The sequence below is a fragment of the Neopsephotus bourkii genome, unplaced genomic scaffold (genome assembly GCF_033783945.1).
Source record: "Neopsephotus bourkii isolate Nb327-2 ecotype Australia unplaced genomic scaffold, CSIRO-AGI_Nbou_v1 NB_1557, whole genome shotgun sequence".
Classification (NCBI taxonomy): Eukaryota; Metazoa; Chordata; class Aves; order Psittaciformes; family Psittacidae; genus Neopsephotus; species Neopsephotus bourkii.
The window spans coordinates 249,346-269,774 of NW_026902033.1; the positions used below are offsets into that span (position 1 = coordinate 249,346).

At 49.8% G+C, this 20,429-nt stretch overlaps 1 protein-coding gene across 1 annotated transcript; it reads right to left on the bottom strand.

Moving 5' to 3' along the window:
* Positions 1–2,366: 2,366 nt before the first annotated feature.
* Positions 2,367–20,390, bottom strand: IVD (isovaleryl-CoA dehydrogenase). Its single transcript, XM_061371004.1, has 12 exons — positions 20,229–20,390; positions 18,091–18,180; positions 16,129–16,180; positions 12,828–12,997; positions 10,597–10,690; positions 10,022–10,158; positions 9,025–9,121; positions 5,978–6,071; positions 4,549–4,630; positions 4,116–4,220; positions 3,234–3,306; positions 2,367–3,102 (listed from the first exon to the last, which is right to left on the bottom strand). The coding sequence occupies exons 1-12, from the start codon at positions 20,358–20,360 to the stop codon at positions 2,969–2,971; spliced, it is 1,260 nt and encodes a 419-aa protein (XP_061226988.1). The 5' UTR covers positions 20,361–20,390; the 3' UTR covers positions 2,367–2,968.
* Positions 20,391–20,429: the final 39 nt, after the last annotated feature.

Below are 20,429 nucleotides of genomic sequence, written 5' to 3' on the forward strand. Positions count from 1 at the left end.
CCAGTGGAAGGGGTCCCTGCCCTGGCAGGGGTTGGAGCTGGAGGAGCTTTCAGGTCCCTTCAACCCAAACCAGGCTGGGATCTTGGGATCTGTGGATCCCCAGTAAGTTATGAGATGCTGCTTCATGCACCTGCTTCATCCAAAATCCCCCCATTCCACACCCCCTGCTAAAATAAACCCTACATTTACCTTCCCAACTGTTCCCTCCCTTTCTGTGCCGAGTCCCCAGCCTGCAAACAGGGCAAGCATCTGGAAAAGCAGGAATGCTGCAGCACATCTCACCCTGCCCCACCACCAGCCCAGGCCTTATCAGCCCAGGCCAGTTTCTATCACAGCCCCACAGCAGATGCTGTTAAGCTCATGCCCAGGGGCACAAGGCCCCGCTGTCCCTGTTAGCTCTGCTGCTCCCCAGGGGCACAGCCTCGTGTAGCACTGGAAATAGGCTCCCTGATAAGAACGAGTCAGGGGAAAGCTGGGGTTGGTGGGAGGGAGGGAGGGACAGGAAGGGAAGCAGCGCTGTTTGCATTGCTGCGCCGGCCGGGATGTGCTGCACTGGGGACCAGGCAAGGACCACTGGGAAGCACCCCCAGGAGCGCAGCCCCCCCAGCAGAAGCTGCTTTTACCAGTGTCCTGGAAGGATTGAACCCTTTTCCCCTGCAAAGCCCTCCCAGTCCTTCCTTTGATTCCACAGTGAAGCCCTCTTGGTGCAAGGGGAAGGAGCCTGTGCAGTGCAGTGCTGAGATGAACCTGCTTAACACTTATGAACCTCTCCCTCAGCCCTGTCCTGTCATGAATTAGGCACTGAGGCATTGCACCTTTAGCTCCAAGGTGCAGATCAACCTGGGAAGTGAAGGTGCTACGTATCAGGTGCATTGAAATCAGAGCTCTCCCCTCTTTGAGGACACCTTAGGAAGCCTGGTTTTAACAACCGGACAAGGGGTAATGGGTTCAAACTGAAACAGGGGAAGTTTAGATTGGATCTAAGGAGGAAACTCTTTCCTGTGAGGGTGCTGAGGCACTGGAATGGGTTGTCCAGGGAGGTTGTGAATGCTCCATCCCTGGTGATGTTCAAGCCCAGGCTGGGCAGAGCGTTGGGTGCCATGGTTTAGTGTGAGGTGTCCCTGCCCATGGCAGGGGGTTGGAACTGGATGATCTTAAGGTCCTTTCCAACCCAACCCATTCTATGATTCTATGATAACCTGGATCTCACAACATCCTGGTGTGGCTCTGGCACTGCCAGGGAAGCTCCTCTGGCCAGAGACCATGACACAGGGATCCAGCTCCTTCCTTGAGAGCCTTCAAGGAAAGGCGCAGGGGTTCACCCCTGTACTAAAGAGCTGAAGAACCCACAGGTCAAACAGGAGCTTCTGGGGCTGGAGATGCTGCCTCTCACAGGACATGGGCCTGGGGCACAGCCACCACAGCGCCTTTGTGACCTGCACATAGAGGAGATGACACCTGCATCATTCAGTGATAAAGCAGACGTGTCTGAGCCCATCAACTCAGTGTCCAGTAATGCACTCATGTGAGGTGCACCCCACCTGTGCTTCCAGGCTCGTTTCCACAGCATCCTCAGGTGCAGCTCAATGAGCTCACTTCTGCCCGCTCTCTGCTGCCTCCAGCCTGGGGTTACAGCTGGAAATCCAACCAGGGACACTGCCAGGGTGGGAGCCAGCACCGTGCCTCAGCCCACGTGAAGCTTCAAGATTAAGGCGATGCCACCACTGGCTTCAGCAGCTCCCGGTGAAGCTCTGGACCATCCATAACCACTTGGTCACCTACCTGGTGACCTGGGAAAGGAATTTCCCTTCCATCTGCAGCACGCCAAACCCCTCCATCACTCTGCTGTCACCTGGTACAGAGAGATCCCCCCTACAGCCCAAAACCACACAAAGCTTTAAGCTCGGGTTTGTTGAAGCTGTTGGGAAGTTGCCTACGTGGCAAGTGTTTAATTAATTGTTGTGCCATATTTCCAGCATCCTGCTGTGATTCACCAGCACGCTGCTGTGCCATTTGCTTTACCCAAGCCAGCTCCACTGCAATTTGCTGCTCCTACCACACACTGAGAACACCCTGAACCCCGGCCGCGCTCGCCCCGACTCCAGCCAACCCCAGCTGGAGCGTGAGCACTGCTGGTACCAAAAGAACAACGACCAGAAAGGAAAATACCAAATAACCCCAACCCCAAAAGTCAGCCTCCTCCTGCCTGCCCCATTCACGGGTGTCACAATGCGGGTCTGAGGTTTAACCGTTCCCACAATGATGGATGCTGACACCTCTGGCTGAATAACCCAGCGGGCGGCAGTCAATCACAGCAGCTCGGGGCTGTGTGGCTGTGGCAGAGGGATAGGAAAGGCAGCAGGAAAGAAACAGATGTGGTGTTTTAACAAGGTTTTAGGGCTCACCACCTAAACCACTGCTTGTGCATCGATGAGTGAGTGTTCGTGACAGCCACCCCCGTGATGTGCTTGCCGTCAAGCTCCCAGAATAGAAGTTATTAATCCCTTTGGAAGGTCACGATGGGCAATTTCACCTCCCAGTGGCAGTCAGCTGAGCACTTGCTATTAAATGGCACTGGTTGTTTTCAAGAACAAAATCACCCCCTCATTGTCCATCTGGGGGGTTTGGGTTGACTTCCTGTGCCTCTGCTTTCAGGCACGGTGCTCACCAGCCTGCTTGGGTTGTGGCGTGTCTCCTGGATGAAGCTCAGCCTGGAGATGCTGAGGAATAGGATGGCTTACGACCAGGATGAGTCAGGATGATTGCAAGAGGAGGAAAAACACTTTTCCTTCCATCTGACTCACTTGTCAGAGTCCAGTCCAGCAGCATCTGTCTGCAGATGAGGCAGAAGAGAGTCCACAAGTGGCCACCCCAGGATCACAAGCAGGAGGAAGAAGAGTTGTGCGCTGCAGCCTCTCTAATCAAAGGCCTCGTGGTGGTCAGGGTGCTGTGCCTCCACTGGTGGATGCTACTTGAAAGTGGCATTAAAAGCCCTGCCAATGATGAGCCTGCGCACTTCACTGGTGCCTGCCCCTATCTCATAGAGCTTGGCGTCCCGCAGGAAGCGCCCCATGGGATAGTCATTGATGTAACCGTTCCCACCTGCAGGCAGAAAGAAGCCAGAAGTCACTTCTCCTCTCTGCTTTGAGGGGATGAAGGTGGGACAGGACACAGAACTGCTCCTGGCTCTGTCCAGCAATCACTCAGAGAAGCAGTCACTGCCAGGGACTTACCCAGGCACTGAATCCCATCCAGAGCCACCTGCGTAGCGCACTCTGCCGAGTACAGGATCACCCCAGCACAGTCCTAAAGGAGAACCACAGTGATGAGAGGCAGGAAAGCTGTCACCTCATGGACATACAGAATGGTTTCGGTGGAAGAGACCCTAAAGCTCCTCCAGCTCCAAGCCCAACCCCTTCCACTGGAGCAGCTTGCTCCAAGCCCCTGTGTCCAACCTGGCCTTGAGCACTGCCAGGGATGGGGCAGCCACAGCTTCTCTGGGCACCCTGTGCCAGCGCCTCAGCACCCTGCCTGTGTCCCATCTAAACGTTGCTCTGACCTTGCCATTACTCTACAGGCATCTGCTAAGGAGCCTGTGTTCAACCCCTGGATCACAAAGGTTCAGGATTCATTCCCCAGCAACAAGAAGCTGCAGGGGTCATTCTGTCACTCCAGAACACTCGTGGCGGGTCTGGAAAGGCCACATGAAGACACAAGAAGTGAAACAAATAAATAAATGGAGTGCATGTTGTGGGCTCCCACATCAGACCCACAGGAGGCTGATGTGAACTGACTTGGGATGCAGGGCTCTGTGCTCTGTTAAACACTCAGTCCTCTCCTTTGAGAGATGCGGTGACAGTGCTGGTTGGGGAGATGACACCACCTCGGCATGACTGCTACAGCCTCTTGTAACAGCCCTGATACCGTGACTGGGCTTCCAATAAACACCTCCTGAAGCTGCTAAATCTGTAGAACAAGGTTTTCTTTCCCTTTGGGGTGAAAAAAAGGCACTTTTTGCTGCAAGCGAGTGATTTTAACCCCAGCACAGAGCTTCCACCCTGCCCATGGTGTGGCACTAAAGGGAAAGGGGCTGCCCCAGGCAGAGGTGAGCTCACCTTGGCGTTGAAGTGGCCCTGGTCACAGGCTTTGGCCACGTTGTAGACGTACTGCCGACAGGCCATCAGGCGCGTGTACATATCAGCCATCTTGCCCTGCATGAGCTGCAGTGAGGGAGACAAGAGGGATGCTAACAGGAGCGAGGGCAAGATTGACCTCGGCATCATCTGGGGCTCACCCCTTTCTGTCCAGAGACACCAGAGAGCTCAGAGGGCCCGGGTTCAGCAGGCATACGATGGAGCTGGAGGCTGTGCCAATCCTCAAGCTCCCAGTGTCAGCCCCAGTCCCTCACCCACCCCAGAGATGCTTTCACCTTCTCACCACATAGCGCATCCCCAGCACAAACTCCATACAAAGCCTCCCATGACAGAGCTCTCATTGTAAAAGAGAAGAGCAAGGCAACAAAACCATCCAATTCCCTTTCTGCCTCACCTGGAAGTGGCCAATTTTCTGCCCAAAGGCTTCCCTTACATGCAGGTATGGGATTGCGTGGTCAAGGACAGCCTGCATGAGCCTAAAAGCACAGGAAAAGGAAAACAACACAACTATTACTTAATAACAATTAAACCTTGGAAGCACCATCTAAGGCGAAAAGCTTCTCATCCCTAAACTGAGATGCTGCTGCCTTCCTAGAGCTCCACAAAGAGTGAAATGCAAAGGTCCTGTTTTATCCCCTAGTGCTCTACAGGCTGCTCATTTGGGACATCTTGTGGTAAGGTCTTACCTTCTTCATGCAGGGCACTGAGGTGCAGAGCTTTGTCACAGCTGTAGCCCTGTGCTGCTTTGCATCTGCAGAGGCCACCAACTCAAGTGCTAGCCATGGGCAAGAAGAAGAAGGGTACAAAATCCTCCTTCTGCTTTGTGGGAGATGGTCTTTCCACATGAGGATTAGGACAGAGCCCCAAAAGAGCCCTCAAAAGGGGGGGAAATGAAAGGACTGTAGGGTCAAAATAAAAGCTTAAGGAGTGGGTAAATGAAGAGCAAAGCCTTTACCCAGGCCGGGGGTATGTGACAACCTGGAGAGTGCTTTGGCTTTGAAGGAGTCAGTAGCACAGATGAGCTGGTTATCCCCTGGGTAACACACTGGGACACACACACACCCCAGCAGCTGGGGACCAAGGCAGATCCACCACCTCCGGAAAGGTTTACATCAAGCCCAGTCTATTCCAAAGCCCCTTGTGCTGCACTGCGAGGCAGAGGCCTGCAAGCAGTGGACTCTTCATTAGCGACTGCAGTGATAGCACAAGGGGTAATGGGTTCAAACTGAAACAGGGGAAGTTTAGATTGGATATAAGGAGGAAATTCTTTCCTGTGAGGGTGCTGAGGCACTGGAATGGGTGCCCAGGGAGGTTGTGAATGCTCCATCCCTGGCAGTGTTCAAGGCCAGGTTGGACGAGGCCTTGGGTAATATGGTTTAGTGTGAGGTGTCCCTGCCCATGGCAGGGGGGTTGGAACTTGATGATCTTAAGGTCCTTTCCAACCCTGACTGTTCTATGATTCTATTCTATGATTCTAAGCTGCCTTTCTGGCTTTGCTGCTTCCATCCCCTGCCCCTCAGTGGGTGCTCCACAGCCCTGCTTCCAGGCTGCATGGGGAAGCAACAGGGAAGGTGGAGCCCACCCAGAGCAAGCACGGAGCTGAGCTCCCTGCTGGAGCACTCAGCAGCCACAGCATCTCCCTGCTCCTGCCTGACCCAGCCACCTCCTCCCAGCCTCTCCTCTCCTCTCCCCTCCCCTCACAAGCTGCCCCGTGCCCCAGCTCTCCCCCCAAGATGCACCCTACCGGGAGCTGCATCCCCAGCTTCACACCCTGCACTGGGTGACTGAAGGATCCGGCCTTGCAAGAGATGACAGAGCCTTACCCCAGAGGCCCCCCGGACAGCACGAGCCTCTCCAGGTCCAATCCGCTCATCAGAACGTAGACTCCTTTGCTCAGTGCTCCCAGGACATTTTCAGCTGCAATTGGCAGAGGAAAGGGATTTACTCATGTGCAAAACTAAGCTCTGCTGTTGTCGGAGGCCTGTGGTCACCGGGAAGAAGATTCAAGCTTCAGTCTGATTCACCTTCCCTTTTGGCTGGAAACACGCTGAGGATGGATGGATACTGAGCTGGCTGTATACTCCCTACCACTGCAAAGTCTTCCCAATCCAACCAAGGCCCGAAGGGAAAAGGCAGCAAAGGGTTATGAAGCACATCTGCAATCACTGCTGTTCTCTTGCCTGTTTTCTACAGTGAGATGCTCTCCAGAGGAGAGCTCAGCATTGGTGCCAACAAGAACAGGAGACTTAACAGCCTGGGACCCCCTTCACCATCCCATTGGTTTGTATCTAACCCAAACTGACAGCGTTGCCAGCTGATGACTACTGAGCGTGGCTCTGAAATGAATGCAAATCCTGCTCTGATGTGCCTGGGTCACCTCTCAGCATTCCCAGCACAGGAACTGAAGCTTCACAGGCAAAGCTCACCTCTTACCACATCAGAGCGATGTGTATGAGTCTGAGAGGGGAGAGCACAGTCATTATCCCCCCTCCTGTGAGCAGAACACTGCAGTTGTTATAAGTGGGTTTAAAAGACAAGCCTTATTCCTGTGAAAATGGGACCTGAGAATGGCCACATTAGATAACGGGCTGAGAAACTGCTTCACTTTGGGACGAGCTGAAGCACACGCTGCTGTTAGCAAGTATACAGAGAGAAGCAGGAACAGAGAGCTCATCTCAGCAAGGCTGTACTCTTCCAATCAGGGAAGAACTTAAGGCCTCACAACTGTGCTTTGTAGATGGACAGATTATGCACTGATCACGCCACACAGGAGAGCTGACACACGCTTCAGGCTTTGATCACGAGAGATCTGAGAGGTGCGATATGCAAAGTGAAAATGAGACAGGACACGGACACATGCAGGCTGCCTCCTGAAAGAAATAATGTGGTTTTCAGTGGCAGAAGCTCACAGACCACATTATCTCCTGCTTGTTGAAGAGCACGTTGATGTAGCATATGGAGAAGTGCAGCCTCTGCAGGGCCAGCATCATGGTGCTGGAGGTAGGAAGAAGAAGAATGAAGCTCCAAAGCCCCCAGACAAGAAAGAAAAACACTAATAGCAAACATTACTTTGAGGAACAGAACATAAACGCCAGCATCAGTAATCATAAAGTGACAAAGCTGTTGGTGAGTAATGACAGCTCACAGCTAAAGCTCTGAAGAGCCTGAACACTCTGCTGCATCCCAGGGAGAAGGGATGGGTAGGTACATGGTGAGCTGAAGGACAAGCTGGTGACTGCACAGGAGGGACAGAGCTGCCGGTTGTGCATCACAGCAAGAAAATGTGAGTAAATAGAACTGCTGGGGCTCTGAACCTTTACCAGTGCAACACAACTGACTACACCATGGGCAATACCACCGATGGGAAAGCCACCAGTCACTCACTGCAGTGTGGCTGTGTCGTGGTTTAAAGCCAGCCGGCAATCCAGAACCACGCAGCTGCTCACTCACTCCCTCCCCTTCCACTCCCTGCTCCTGGAGGGATGGGGAGGAGAATGGAAAGCATGTAACCCCCATGGGTTGAGATAAGAGCAGCCCAGTACCTAAGGTATAACACAAACCACTGCTATCACCGATAATGATAAGGGAAATAACAAGGGAAGAGAATACAACCGTTCACCACCCACTGACCGATACCCAGCCTGACCGAGCAGTGATCTAACCCTTCTGGGTAACTGCCCTCAGTTTATAGAGTGGCCATGACGTGCTGTGGTATGGAATACCTCTTGGGTCGGTTTGGGTCAGGTGTCCTGTCTCTGCATCCTCCTGGCTTCCCCTCCTCCCTGGCAGAGCATGAGGCTCACAAAGTCCTTGGTAAGAGTAAACTTTACTGAGCAGCAACTAAAACCATCGGTGTTATCAGCGCTGCTCCCAGGCTGGAAGTCAAAACCACAGCACCGCACCAGCTGCTAAGAAGGAGAAAAGTGACTGCAACTGCTGAACCCAGGACAGGATGGCAGCAAAACCCATGTGGAAGTAGATGGAACTGCAGCACTAGAGGCACCTTGATCTGAAAGAAACATCCTGCAGACATAGGAGATGGCATCAAACGGGCTCAGCTTCCAAGGCAGGAGATCAGAAGCAGCATTAAGAGCCGGAGTGCAAAGCCAACAGTGCAGTGATGTGCTGCTCTGAGTTATCAGGAAATGGAAATCCCGTTACTATGAGAACCTGCTGCTCTGGATGGTGACTGCCCAGGAGATGATGTGAAGACTGATCTCAGAGCAGAGGGACCCAGTGAAGTCAGGAATGTCAGATTGCAGCTGAAACTCTTCCACTTCCTGCAGAGCAGCCTTTGGTGCCCGGGGAGCTGGAGAGTCACTTGCTTTGCAGATAAGCCATTAGGATTTTCCTGAGCTCTGATAAGGTGCCTCCTCCACCTGCCCTATGGAGAAGGTCATTCTTCTATCTACAAAATAGCCACTGGAGTAACAGAAATGGCCATTACAGTGGCTCCTGCTGTAATAACTAACGGCACTGACCCCATCAAGGACTCCGTTGTTGCAGGCAACCCAAAAGTCTGTTGGATAATCTCCAGTGATTTGGGGAGAGAATGTCAAGGCAAATGAGCTCTCTCCTAGACAGGAGATGAGGAGCTCTAATGGAAACAAGTTTCTCTGAAGGCTCAGCAAGGCTTTGCAGAAGCAGTGGGTGAGAGCCAGGTGGATGAGGAGTGACCCAGCACGGGATGTGCTCATTGACTGCACTTGTGCAGTTTCACCAGCTCTCCTGCAATGCTGCCAACCAGCAGATAACATCTGCAGAGCCCTCCAGGTCACAGCCCAAACAGGCCTGCAATTAGTGCTCCTGTTTATCTGATGAAGACAGGAAACCAGCACACTCCTACTGCCCTGAGTGGAGCCCAGCTCACCTGGGATCTTGCAGTCTTCAAAGATGAGCTCACAGGTATTAGAGCCTCTCATCCCCAGCTTGTCGAGCTTCTGGGCTGTCCTGAAACCTGGCATTCCCTGCCAAGTCAAGCAGTAAAACCACATTTGAGATCTGAGTTCCGAGAGACCCCATAAAAATCACTAGAGAGCTGTGAAAGTGCCCTGACTACAGGGACATGTGTAGGGCACCAGCAAGGAGTCGAAGCAAAGCGCAAAGGAAGCAGATGAGCAGAGAAGCACGTGCACGTGGGGGCACATATGAGCTGAGTGCACCCATTTGCTAATGGGCATAAGTATTAAACAAATGAATTATGTGCACAGCAGCCAACTCTGACTCTCCTGGAGTAAAGGCTATTTTGCCACTAACTCAGCCATTCCAATCTCTAAGTCACGTTAAGTCCATCAGATGGTTCACTGATCGCTGAGATTTTATATTTCAAGTGCCATTTACTTTATTACAGCTTCCTATCTTCCCTGTGGTGAGAGCTGTGTGTAGCATAGCCTCAAATAATTAGAAGGGAAGAAAAAAACCCAATAGATCCCTGTTTTCCAAGGGCTCTCTACTGAACAGCCTGTTTCTGCTCCCTTTGATGGGCTCTGCTTTGGCTTCCAAGGGGGCAGTGCAAGGAAATGGGGGGAAAGAAATGAATAAAGCTGTTTTAATGTCTTTGCTTAAAAATACCCCAAACCAAACCTAAACCCCAAACACACTGAGTTAGATAAAGGCATAGGAGGACAATACTGACAAGGACTGAATAGCTCTGACAATTTTTGGCAACAAGCAAACCCTTTTATATTAGGATCTTGTCCATTCTCTCTACATTTCTGACCCTAAAGAGTGGTTACATGCTTGGATATGGGTCTATGCAATCCAGCTATAGAAAGAAATCCAAGTGGCTTCTACAGGAGCCAGTTAGGGTGAAGGAGTTAAGTTCACAAAGCACACTGCAAGAAGCTTGTGAGCATTATCAGACCTACCCTCTCCACAATGAACGCTGTTATACCTCGGGAGGCCGGAACAGCATTAACATCAGTTTTAGCATAAACGATGAGAACATCTGCATCTGGCCCATTGGTGATCCAAAACTTGTTCCCATTCAAAACAAAGTAGTCCCCTAGGAGCAAAGAGCAGTAACCTGTTAGCTCAGGGAAGAGCAACACCTATCTCCTCCCTCCACTTATTTCAAAGCAGGCTCCAAGGATGCTCTTTAAGGCCCCACAAACACCATGTACAAACCCTTCCCAGGTTGAAGAAAACTCATTTCTTTAGTTCCTGGTTTAACAAATGCCTGACAAACCAAGGCACCTACCACCGGTTCCATCACACCACCAACTGCCACAACCACAAGTCCTTCAACCATCCACTTCGTGCCTTCACTCCCTGCCTCTATCCCACACTGAACCTGTTGGGAGGCAGCAGAAGCCTGCACACACCACCTGCTATACCCAGTGCTAAGCATTGTAACCCAGTGATGCTGGGGAGGTTAATCTGAGTTTACAGAGGCCATTACTGACACCAGCTATCTGTCCAGGCAGCACTCGACAGGCTTTACCTTTCTTATCTGCCTTCAGCTTCATGGACACAACATCAGATCCAGCATTGGGTTCACTCATTGCTAAGGCTCCAATGTGCTCCCCACTGATTAGCTGGAAGAAAAAAGACAAATATAAGAACGAGAGAAAGCAGCAGTGTTTCTGTTCCCTCTTTAGCCTGGTTTGGGGTGGTTTTTGACTGCACTGAATCTCCACAGTAGCTGTTCTGTGTGAAAACCACACGTGAGAGCTGCTGGTCCTGACAGATCCAGGCAGAGAGCTCCCTGTGCTGAGGGAACAGATCCAGAGCCCAGTGGGATGAGAAGGATGAGCGAGACGAGCAGAGCCCTGCTTACACAACACCACCTCCAGGAAGGTGCCAGGGAACCATGCAGGCAGCCATATGCCTTTCACAAGCTCCTTGTGCTGCATCTGATGACTGCCCTTTTACACCAACAAGAGCTGTTAAACACAAAAGGAGGGGGATGAAGAGAGATTGCAAAGTTCTTAGCAATGTTCTCACTGCCCAGTCCTCCCACACTCACGCTGCAATAGCGTCTGGACACCTTCCTTCTGTGCCTACTCGTACCAAGCTGTTGCTTTCTCTTCACTGTTCTTTCATCCTGCCCTTTCCTCCTTACTTCTTTTTTCCTCCCTGTGCACTTTAACCCAGCCTCTCCTCCTTTTGATCTCTTAGCTTTTTAAAAGCAGACTCAATGCTCAAGATACGCATTCAACCAACTCAATCCATCAGTGCTCTCCTACAGAAGTCTCCATGATCTGCTCAAAACCAGTGGTCTGTCATGAACCATGACAAGAACCAAGGTGACCACAAACCCCATTGAAAGGCAGGGAATGAGGGCATTAACATCCACCAGAGCAGCAATGAGGACACCTCAAGGTTACATAGGAACAGGCTGCTTTGAGGAAGTGCCACTGTACTTTGCATGTGGTATAAATCAAGTTTCTGGTGCTGATAATTCCAGTAGCTGGGATTCAATGTACTGGCTAAGTGTTTCCATGCATTTGAAAACTGAAATCTGTTTAACACGTCACAAACATCACTGGCCCAAATGAAGTTCCACGTGCAGTTAAGGAGCACAGGCAAACCAGGCATTTGGGCAATGGGAAAGCAGTGACTTTCATTCAGAACTCTGAAAATGCTTTGGAATCTGGAAGAATATCACCCAGTGTCACCTCAAAGCCTCATTTAGTAACACAGCTCCAGAGAGCTGGACTATGCTGCCCACAGACATGGACCTCAGCACAGACTGGGAGATGCCAACATGGACCTCAGCACAGAATAGGCTCATGCCAACCTTATGGAGTTTAACCATGCCAAGTGCAAGGTCCTACACCTGGGTCGGAACAATCCCAGGCCCAGCTACAGGCTGGGCAGATGAAGAGATTCAGAGCAGCCCAAGGAGAAGGACTTGGGGGTGCTGGTCCATGAGAAAATGAACATGAGCCGGCTTCAGTGTGCGCTTGAGCCCAGAAACCAACCGTATCCTGGGCTGCATCCAAAGGAGCGTGACCAGCAGGTCCAAGGAGCTGATCCTGCCCCTCTGCTCTGCTCTCGTGAGACCTCCCCTGGAGCATTGTGTGCAGTTCTGGTGTCCTCAACATAAAAGGGACATGGAACTGTTGGAACAAGTCCAGAGGAGGCCACGAGGATGCTCAGGGGCTGGAGCAGCTCCTGTATGGAGATAGGCTGAGAAAGTTGGGGCTGTTCAGCCTGGAGAAGAGAAGCTGCGTGGAGACCTCAGAGCAGCTTCCAGTGTCTGAAGGGGGCCTATAGGGATGCTGGGGAGGGACTCTTCATTAGGGACTGCAGTGACAGGACAAGGGGTAATGGGTTCAAACTGAAACAGGGGAAGTTTAGATTGGATCTAAGGAGGAAATTCTTTCCTGTGAGGGTGGTGAGGCACTGGAATGGGTGCCCAGAGAGGTTGTGAATGCTCCATCCCTGGCAGTGTTCAAGGCCAGGTTGGACAGAGCCTTGGGTGCCATGGTTTGGTGTGAGGTGCTCCTGCCCATGGCAGGGGGTTGGAATTGGATGATCTTAAGGTCCTTTCCAACCCAAACCATTCTATGATTCTATAATGTGGATTAATAGGACAAAAACGAAGGGCAAAATTGGCAAGTAGTGTATTCCCTAAGGGTGGGTGACAGAAATCAGTTAGTGAGGCCCATCTTTGCATGAAGCCCAAACCCAAATGCTTCCCAGCCTCCCCCCCTTCCAGCCACACACCTTGGGCAAGTACTTCTCCTTCTGGGCCTCATTGCCGTTCCGCACGAGCTGGTTGATGCAGAGGTTTGAGTGGGCACCGTAACTGAGCCCAACAGCCGCTGATGCACGAGAGATCTCCTCCATCACCAGCACGTGGTCCAGGTACCCCAAAGCAGATCCACCATACTCCACTGAAAAGAGGAGAGAAACCTCACGTTAAGCACTGTGGTGTATGTCACATGTGCACAAGATCCCAAGGTTGGGATCAGTCCTGAATGAGATCCAAGACACAAGAGAGCTCTTGGCTTTGACTGACACTGTCTCTGAGCTGAGCACCTCTGGCTTTCCCCATCTTCCCTGATTCAGTTTCCTTATCTTGAAGGCACAGTGGTGTTATTTCTTCAGTATAATCAGTAACTTACTTGTACATCATCATTTTCTGCACAAAACGTGCAGTAGGATACACCTAAAACATGCTGCCAACACTTGCACAATAATGAGTCCTTCTTGCAACCTTCATATTACCATCAAGATCAAATCACCAAGTGGCAAATTGTATTAGGTGAGAGGACTAAAAAACACAAGCAAAATCTGTAAAGGTCCATGCATGTCTGTCATAACAAGGACCCCTCAAACTGCTCAGTAAGTGGGGCACCAGGGACTTTTCTAAGCCCCTAAATGTGCAGAAGACCAGCTCTTTGATGGGTGGCTGATTCAGAAGGAGAATGATCCATAAGTGTAACTGCTGCAGTTCACCCCTAGCAAGGATGTGCATTTCAAGAGAAGACGAAGTGAGACAGAGCAGCAGCAGCATTGTAGCTGGGATCTAGCTAGGCATGGCAAGTGCTTAAACTGGGGGTGAAGATTTAAGGCACACAATAGAACAGGGAGAGAGGGAAGGCAGGGAGAAAAAGAGGAGGCTGAGAAATGCAGAATCATAGAATAGTCAGGGTTGGAAAGGACCTTAAGATCATCCAGTTCCAACCCCCTGCCATGGGCAGGGACACCTCGCTCTAAACCATATCACCCAAGGCCTCCTCCAACCTGGCCTTGAACACTGCCAGGGATGGAGCATTCACAACCTCCCTGGGCAACCCATTCCAGTGCCTCAGCACCCTCACAGGAAAGAACTTCCTCTTTAGATCCAACCTAAACTTCCCCTGTTTCAGTTTTAAGAATGGCTTTGAGCAGCTGACAGCCTACATAAATATATACATGTATATACAGAGATACACACACAAACACAGGCATATCCTACTGTAAAAGCTTTGTTCTACAGGCAAGAAGCAAGCGGTTGCAGTGCTAAGAGGAGAACTAAACCAGGAGGACAGAAACACCGCAAAGGAGTCAGGGAGTCCATCTGGGAGCACTTACTTGTCATCAATGTGAATGCTGTGAGTGAGCAGCAACAATGGTGAGAGCAAATACGTTTGTAAGTCTAGAGTGATCAGAGAGCTGAGTGTGTAACCAGGCTCAGGGAGGGCTACTGCCCCTAATGCATCAAATCAGCACAACCTTTCCTCCCATGTCACTCATTCTGACTCCTGCCTTTATCTGCAGGGCTCTTTATCCTTTGACATTACCTCTCCATCACACATCAGAGTTCAGGCTTTTACTATCCAGGCCCTAACTGACAGGTTTAACAATTTCTTACATATGCCAAACCAAGAGTTTTCAATCCAGTCCTACAGAATGATGAGCTTAGTGCTATTGCCTCGAGATAGGAAAGGTAACTGCCTGCCATAAGCAATACTGACCTAGGATCATGTTGTACTGCAAGAGGTACAAGAAAATAATCCTGCCAGACAGCTTCTTGTGTAATACAAACCACAGTGTGATTTAGAACGATGCCGCTCTTTCACAACTACTTTATATGACATGCCTATATTATCTTTGCATGGTAGCTTCAGTATTCGCATTTCCTAACACAGCTCCTAATAAAACAACTGTAAAATGACAAACCAACAGTTTTATTAGTGTTAAGAAGAAAACAGAAAGCACTGCTGTTTAAAATGCTCCTTTAACAGACCCGAGCCACTGGTGCCCAAACAAGCCATTTAACTGAGCATATGCCTGCATAAGATTTCCCATTATCTTCACATCCTAAATCCCAGTCTCCACCTCCTACAACAAAACCAATGCCAATAAAGCAAGCGCACACAACTCCACAATCAAAAACCAGGGCAAAACTGCTGGGCATAGGAGGGTTTGCGGGGTAAATCTTGGAGGAAATCAAACAGGACAGGACTCGGGAGGGGATAGCTTATTTATAGTGTGGGAAACTGCCATGAGCCTCAGGCACAACATCAAAGAAGAAAGAAGGTAAGAGTGAGAAAAAACAGGAGCAGCAGTAAATTGGGCAAACAGAAATCCAGACTCTTTCAAGCAGACTCAGTGGCACTGAAAGAAAGGCAGAGGCATTATTCGGAGGCATTGCTATTCAGCCTGCCGCTGCACAAGCCTTTGCACACACACATCTAGAAGCAGAGACTTTACGATGGGGAAATAAAGGCCCCATTGCCCGCTTTTCTGCACTAAGGGCTTCTCCTCATTACACTGTGTTAGTGCATTCAGCATGACCACAGCAGCCTCCGTCAGCTCTAACATGAATCAAAACACTTTTCAGCTAACCTGGGTGAGGCTGAATAAGATTTACCCTGATTCTTTCTGACTGGTTGGATGTGGTAGGCTCGCCATTAGTTATCACAGCTTTCCAGGGGGTTGTTTTAGACCCTTTAACTTCTCCCATTAGAGATGGATGCTTGCTCTAGGATACCTTTATCTCTAGCTCTTGTTCTTCAAAACTTGAGTAAATGCTTCATAGTAGAGAGGTGCAAACGCATTTGAGTGGCTTATAGCTGGAGAAACCACTCCTGAAGAGTGCTTTTACAACGGTAAGAGGCATTTTGTACTCATCCAGGAACAAGGACTCTGAGGCAGTGAAGAATAACAGAAGTTGTGGGAAAGTTTTTAAAAAGCTGGGAGCTTCTGGATGAAGATTGGATCTAAGGAGGAAATTCTTTCCTGTGAGGGTGCTGAGGCACTGGAATGGGTGCCCAGGGAGGTTGTGAAAGCTCCATCCCTGGCAGTGTTCAAGGCCAGGTTGGACAGAGCCTTGGGTGCCATGGTTTAGTGTGAGGTGTCCCTGCTCATAGCAGGGGGTTGGAACTGGATGATCTTAAGGTCCTTTCCAACCCTAACTATTCTGTGATTCCATGATTCTATGAACTGGACATCCCATCACAGACACGTTGCTATGAACTGGAAAGGGTGAGTCCACAGCAATCTGCTTGGTTTTGAAGTAATGTGAGAACAGACTTACCAGGAGCCGTGATCCCCAGAACTCCCAGTGCCCCGAGCTTCTTCCAAAACTCCTACAAACACAGAACAAGCAATCAGTGCAGGCTCAGGGCACTGGCATAGGAAGCTGTCCCAGGTAACTCACTGGACTCACCAGTTTATCTTATCCTTGTGATATCTCAGAGATAAGTGCTTTGATACCCAATTCCTCCTGCATCAGCACCTCCATACTTAGGACTAGGAGCCCAGGCAAAGGTCAGGACATCAGTTACACTCCACAGGAGAGGAGCCTGCTGAATTCAGTGAAAATTCACAAGCCTAAACTTAACTGTGGAAGGACAGGGCCTGAGATGTAACTGGTTGCCCTGGTTAAGGAGAACTTTGATGACTCAAAACCTCCCATTAATTTAAAACCAGCACGTTGGCTTTCATCGACTATCTCTTGCTAAGGGTTCTTTAGGATGTTATGACTTAAATTTATGCTTGTCTTTTACCCCACACATCCTTGTCACTGTTTAAGCAGCACTGCGTAGGCCTATCAGCCTGCTGTTGCTGCAAATAGCAGTTAGCTGAAGCTATCCGTGGATGAAACCCTGGAGATATATACATGTATTACAGTGACTGCAATCACACATATATATATATATATATATGTGTGTGTGTGTGTGTGTGTGTGTATGAGTTGCTATTTGCTGGCACTTTAAAACTCTTCTAGTAAAGCAGAAACTGGTAACTAAAGCCCAGAAAGACTTCTTAGGAGAGATTAAAAAGGGGAATGCTGCAGCCAGGGCAGATAGAGGTGGTTCCCTCCTTGGAGATGGTACTAGAGAAGTCACTAAAGGTGACCATAACAGAGAACCTTGGATTTGTGAAGCTAAAGGAGATCAATCCACAAGGGCCACTCAAGGACCCGTAGGTTCTCAGGACACACACAGGGATTGAACAGCACTACTGAGTTTTGCATGGTTGAACATACATGCTACAAAGTTCACTGCTAGAGGACAAGCTGTCCTCCTTGCCTGCCAACTCCTCTATTTATCCACTACCCAGATTTATCAGTGGCAATGCCACCACTCAGGTGACACCCACACAATGGAGGTACAGAGCTGATGGGAGACACACACATCAGCTGCGCCTGGCACACGGCATCACGGAGTAGGAAGGAAGATGTAATGCAGTAGCAAAAGGTGTCACCAGGGAGGACCACATGCTGGAGGGGCCACCTCTCTCTGCCTCTCCTCCACTATGCGATAGACACACAAGTAAATGCTTGTCAGATGGGCCCGGTGTCCAGCAATAAGATAATTATCAGTGAATAGTCCCTAGAGACTTCAAAAAGCATTATTTAATAGCTGCAGATGACATCTGGTGCACCAGGCTAAATTTATACACTTCACTTCAAAGCTGCACATCCAGCCCTGAAAATGTCAACATCAGAGCCCTGGGAAATCCGAGCAGATGTTCTGAGCTTTTCAAGTCTTGTGGAGCTTATGAAACCCAATAGTTAGATGTCTCATTTTCATCAATCAAAGCAGCCCGTGGCACAGCCTCTGGTGGGTTTATCAGGAAGGCAAGGTTCAGCTCGACTCAAACTCTGCATTTCACCATTTGCACACAAGATTTTCACCATGAATTTGAGAGGAAACTCTGACAGCCAAGAAAGGCTCCTGGCTAGGAGAACACAAAGTATGCATCAGAGAGGGAGCCTGAGCAGAGCCAAGCAGGAATACCATGATGAGAATCCAGACAAGACCATTACCAATCCCTTTTAATCACACCCTGGCTGGGTTCTGCCCCAGGTTGCTGAAGGTTGTTAACAAAAGAGGAAATCAAAACCTGGGTTTTCTATGACTTCCAAAGTTGAAAAGTTCCTGCACATGTTCCTGTGGTGTGGCTGGGATGCTGCGTCTGGATCACTGTACAGATCAAAGCACAGACAGCCTTTCACTACCAGCTGTAGGAGATGCACACATGAAATACTTGCCCGCATGTCTTTGAATTCGTTTTCCTGGTCAATCTGTTGGGCCTTGGGAGCCAAATGCTCTTGACAGAACTTTGTCATGGTCTGTCTAAGCTGGGAAAAGAGATGAGGAGAAACACATACGTCATATCTCATCCATATATTGCCATCTTCTTCCCTAGGTTACTGCTAACATTCCCCGCCAGGGAAGTCCAGGATCCCAAACCCAGAAGCACGAGCCCATAAGGAAATCAGTGCTGCAGGTTTCTAGACCATTTGAAAGGCCCTTTAGTGTTTTAAGGAGAAGATACTGATGTACTGCACTAAGTTCCTGCACTTAAGTTATTCCCAGCATTTAACCTTAACAATCTTACCCCAGCATGAGCAAATGCTACTGAACTAATGCCCACATGAGAGTTTTAGGGAATGTTTTTGGGCAGGAGACTTTGAAAGCTGATGAGCAGAGTTTATAATGCATTAACTGCACCCAGTAGCTGCTTATAGTTTCATTTAATTATAAGCAGATGCCTCTAATAGGCATGCCAAATGTTAACATCTTTTTCTAAGTTCTGAAGTCTAAACACTTACATACGTGTATTCTGCAGACATCCTAAGAAATTACACACAATAGCTGAAGTGGTTTTCATATGAAGATTTAAAAACTCTGCCTAGAGCTTTATAAGTAGAGCTTAGTAATCCCCTTTTCCCTTTTGGTTCCTTATTCCCACAGATTAATGCTGGTGAAGGAACAGTTTTAGAGACTGAAACCCTCTGCTGCTTAACCAGAACCTGTAGAAGGGGCAGAAGCAACAATCCAAAACATGCACAAGCTTCTCTGCCCTTCCCAACCCCACAATCAAAGCATCCCCTTTTTCACAATGAACAGGATATCTTCATTTCTATGGTTACCCTGGCCTTGGGTTCTGGTACCAAAGAATGAGTTTTGCCCTCATTGACAGACTTAAAAGCTTTAAACAAAACCAAACCACATTAAATCTGTTTCCATTATGACAAATCTAATAGCAGTAAACTTGAGAATAAAGCTTAAAAGCCATAATTAAAATATCTTTATCAATTAAAGATTGATGGCCAGACACAGGCATCACTGATACTCTAAGCCATTTTAAAACAGCCAATTCAGATTTTAACCATTAATTCACAGTTTGACATTACTGAAGGTCTATTTCTGATCCTTTTTTAGCTTTTCCACCAGACAGGTATGAGCTACAAGAATATTTTCCTCCTTTTACACATGCTGAATATAGGACCACAAAGAAACATCAACTTAATTTGAGGCTATAAACCATGATGATAAACCTGGCAAAGACGAAATCTGTAGTATGAAAGAAGTAAGAATGGTTACATTTATTTTGTACATCCCCATGCTTGCACTGCTATAATTATCTGGAAAATAAGGCTACAGCTCCAGAGAAACAGTTTCATGGGAGCCTGTCTGGATCAGTCCTTTGAAAGACACTGCCTTTCACACCATGCCATGGACAGCAGGGAGTAAGTGGTGTAATAGCTAGCTCCAGGTGGCTACTGAACACAGAAGAGAACAGTAAAGCTGTGAACTATCACCCTAAATCTTTAGGTCTATTGGTCAAGAGAACAAGCTAGACAAGCTGCAACACTTCTTCTGAGAGGATTTGATGAGGCCAAATTAATTTTTCTTCTTTGATGACTGTATTTCTGGTTGCTTATATTACCAAATATATTCATAGCTGATCATATTTCTACAAGGGACTGGTGTAGTGGAAAGTGCCCTTGCCCATGGCAGGGGATTGGAACTAGACGATCTTCAAGGTCCCTTCCACGCCAAACCACTCGGACCCTATGACTTCTGATCAAACAGGCCCATCGTGAACGCAGTGGACTTCCCTGGTGCTTCGTTATGTGGCATTTCACCGTGAAGAGTTGCGTTCTCAGACGAGGAAAGGCCGGAGACACCCGGCTCTGCCTTCCAGCGGGTCCCAGCTCCCTCTGTCCCCGGCTCCCTGCTGACACGTGGCCGAGGCGCGCCCTGACCGTCGCAGCGCCCCCTCTGCGCGCCCGCGGATAGGCGGGCTGCCCACAGCCGCAGCCAATCACCGCCCGCCAGCCCCGACACACCCCCGCAGGATGGCGCGCTTGCCCCCGTTACCCGCGGCGGCGGCCCGTACCTGGCGCTGCTCGGCGCTCAGCCCGTTCACCGTGTCGTCCACCGCCAGCCCTGCGCAGCCCCGCCGCAAAAGCCGCAGCCTCTGCCGGAGCCCCGCACCTGACACCGCCCGCCCGAGCACCGCCGCCGCCATGGCCACCCCCCGGCCGACCCCGGCGCGCAAGCGCGGGCCAGCCCCGGAGGAGGGGAGCGACCGCCCCTG